At 27.5% G+C, this 1,092-nt stretch overlaps 1 protein-coding gene across 1 annotated transcript in view; it reads right to left on the minus strand.

Moving 5' to 3' along the window:
* Positions 1-585: 585 nt before the first annotated feature.
* Positions 586-1,092, minus strand: part of LOC105819659 (CUB and sushi domain-containing protein 3) — a gene marked incomplete at both ends in the record, with an annotated part of 761,280 nt that continues 760,773 nt past the window's right edge. Inside the window, one exon of the mRNA XM_012655960.1 lies at positions 586-690. Within this exon, the coding sequence (XP_012511414.1) occupies positions 586-690 (105 nt within the window). The remainder of the gene's footprint in view (positions 691-1,092) is intronic.

Genomic DNA, 1,092 nt, shown 5'->3' on the forward strand with positions numbered 1-1,092 from the left:
AATAAAAAAATTTTAAAAGAGTCTACAGGAAAACTGTTAGAATTAATAAATGAATCAGTAAAGTTGTAGGATACAAAATTAACATACAAAAATGAATTATGTTTCTATATACTAAAAATGAACTATTCTAAGAGGAAATTAAGGAAACAATCTTATTTACAACAGGATGAAAAAGAATAAAATACTTCAGAATAAACAAATATTCCATGATTCCACTTATATGACATATCTAAAATAATTAATCCCATAGAAACAGAGTAGAATGGTGGTTGCTAGGGACAGGGGAAAAAGGGTAGTGGAAAGTTGCTATCCAACAGGAATAAAATTTCAGTTAGGCACTATGAAGAAGTTCTAGAGATCTGTGTTTACATAGGGGTTATAATAAATCCTATATTGCACACTTAAAAACGTGTTAAGAGGGGGATCTCATGTTAATTTTCTTACTACAATAAAGGGAGAAATACTTGTAAATTCTAGCAAAATCATTAAAACTTTATCTGTATAATTTGTAATCAAAGTAATACTTTTAAAATTAAAATAAACTTGTTCTTAACTTTCCTGAATAGCACATTATATTATTTTTACCTGTATATTCAAGATGAAATCCCGCAGCAGAAACACTGATGTCTGATTGAAAATTTAGATATAAATTATTAGATGTACTATTCAAAAGATGGGGTATTGTTGTTCCTGAAATGATAATTGAGAAGACAGGTCAATAACTACATTATAAACATTATCGTAAAACTAAGTAAGTTAACTACTAATCAGTCAATAGATTACCAGTAAAACTATCTATTAATCAAGGTGTTTTTAAAAATTTTTTAGATAAAAGTATTTCTTCTATAATCCTCTTTCATTTTACTGTTCCTGATTATCTCCAAGGAGAGAGACCTTTGAGATGACTTTAGATTGCTCCCTAAAAATAGGTAGGAGCAAAAAGAGTTAGTAAAAGTCAAAGCAGTAAATTTGACATCATCTAAAATGTCTTAAGTTTCATGTAGATCTAAGTATTCCATGCATAAGCTAATAATAAATTTGATTTTAAAATCTGCACATAATTTTTTGGTATAGTAACTTAAGACTTTGTAA

This window comes from Propithecus coquereli, unplaced genomic scaffold, assembly GCF_000956105.1.
Source record: "Propithecus coquereli isolate 6110/MARCELLA unplaced genomic scaffold, Pcoq_1.0 Scaffold494, whole genome shotgun sequence".
NCBI lineage: Eukaryota > Metazoa > Chordata > Mammalia > Primates > Indriidae > Propithecus > Propithecus coquereli.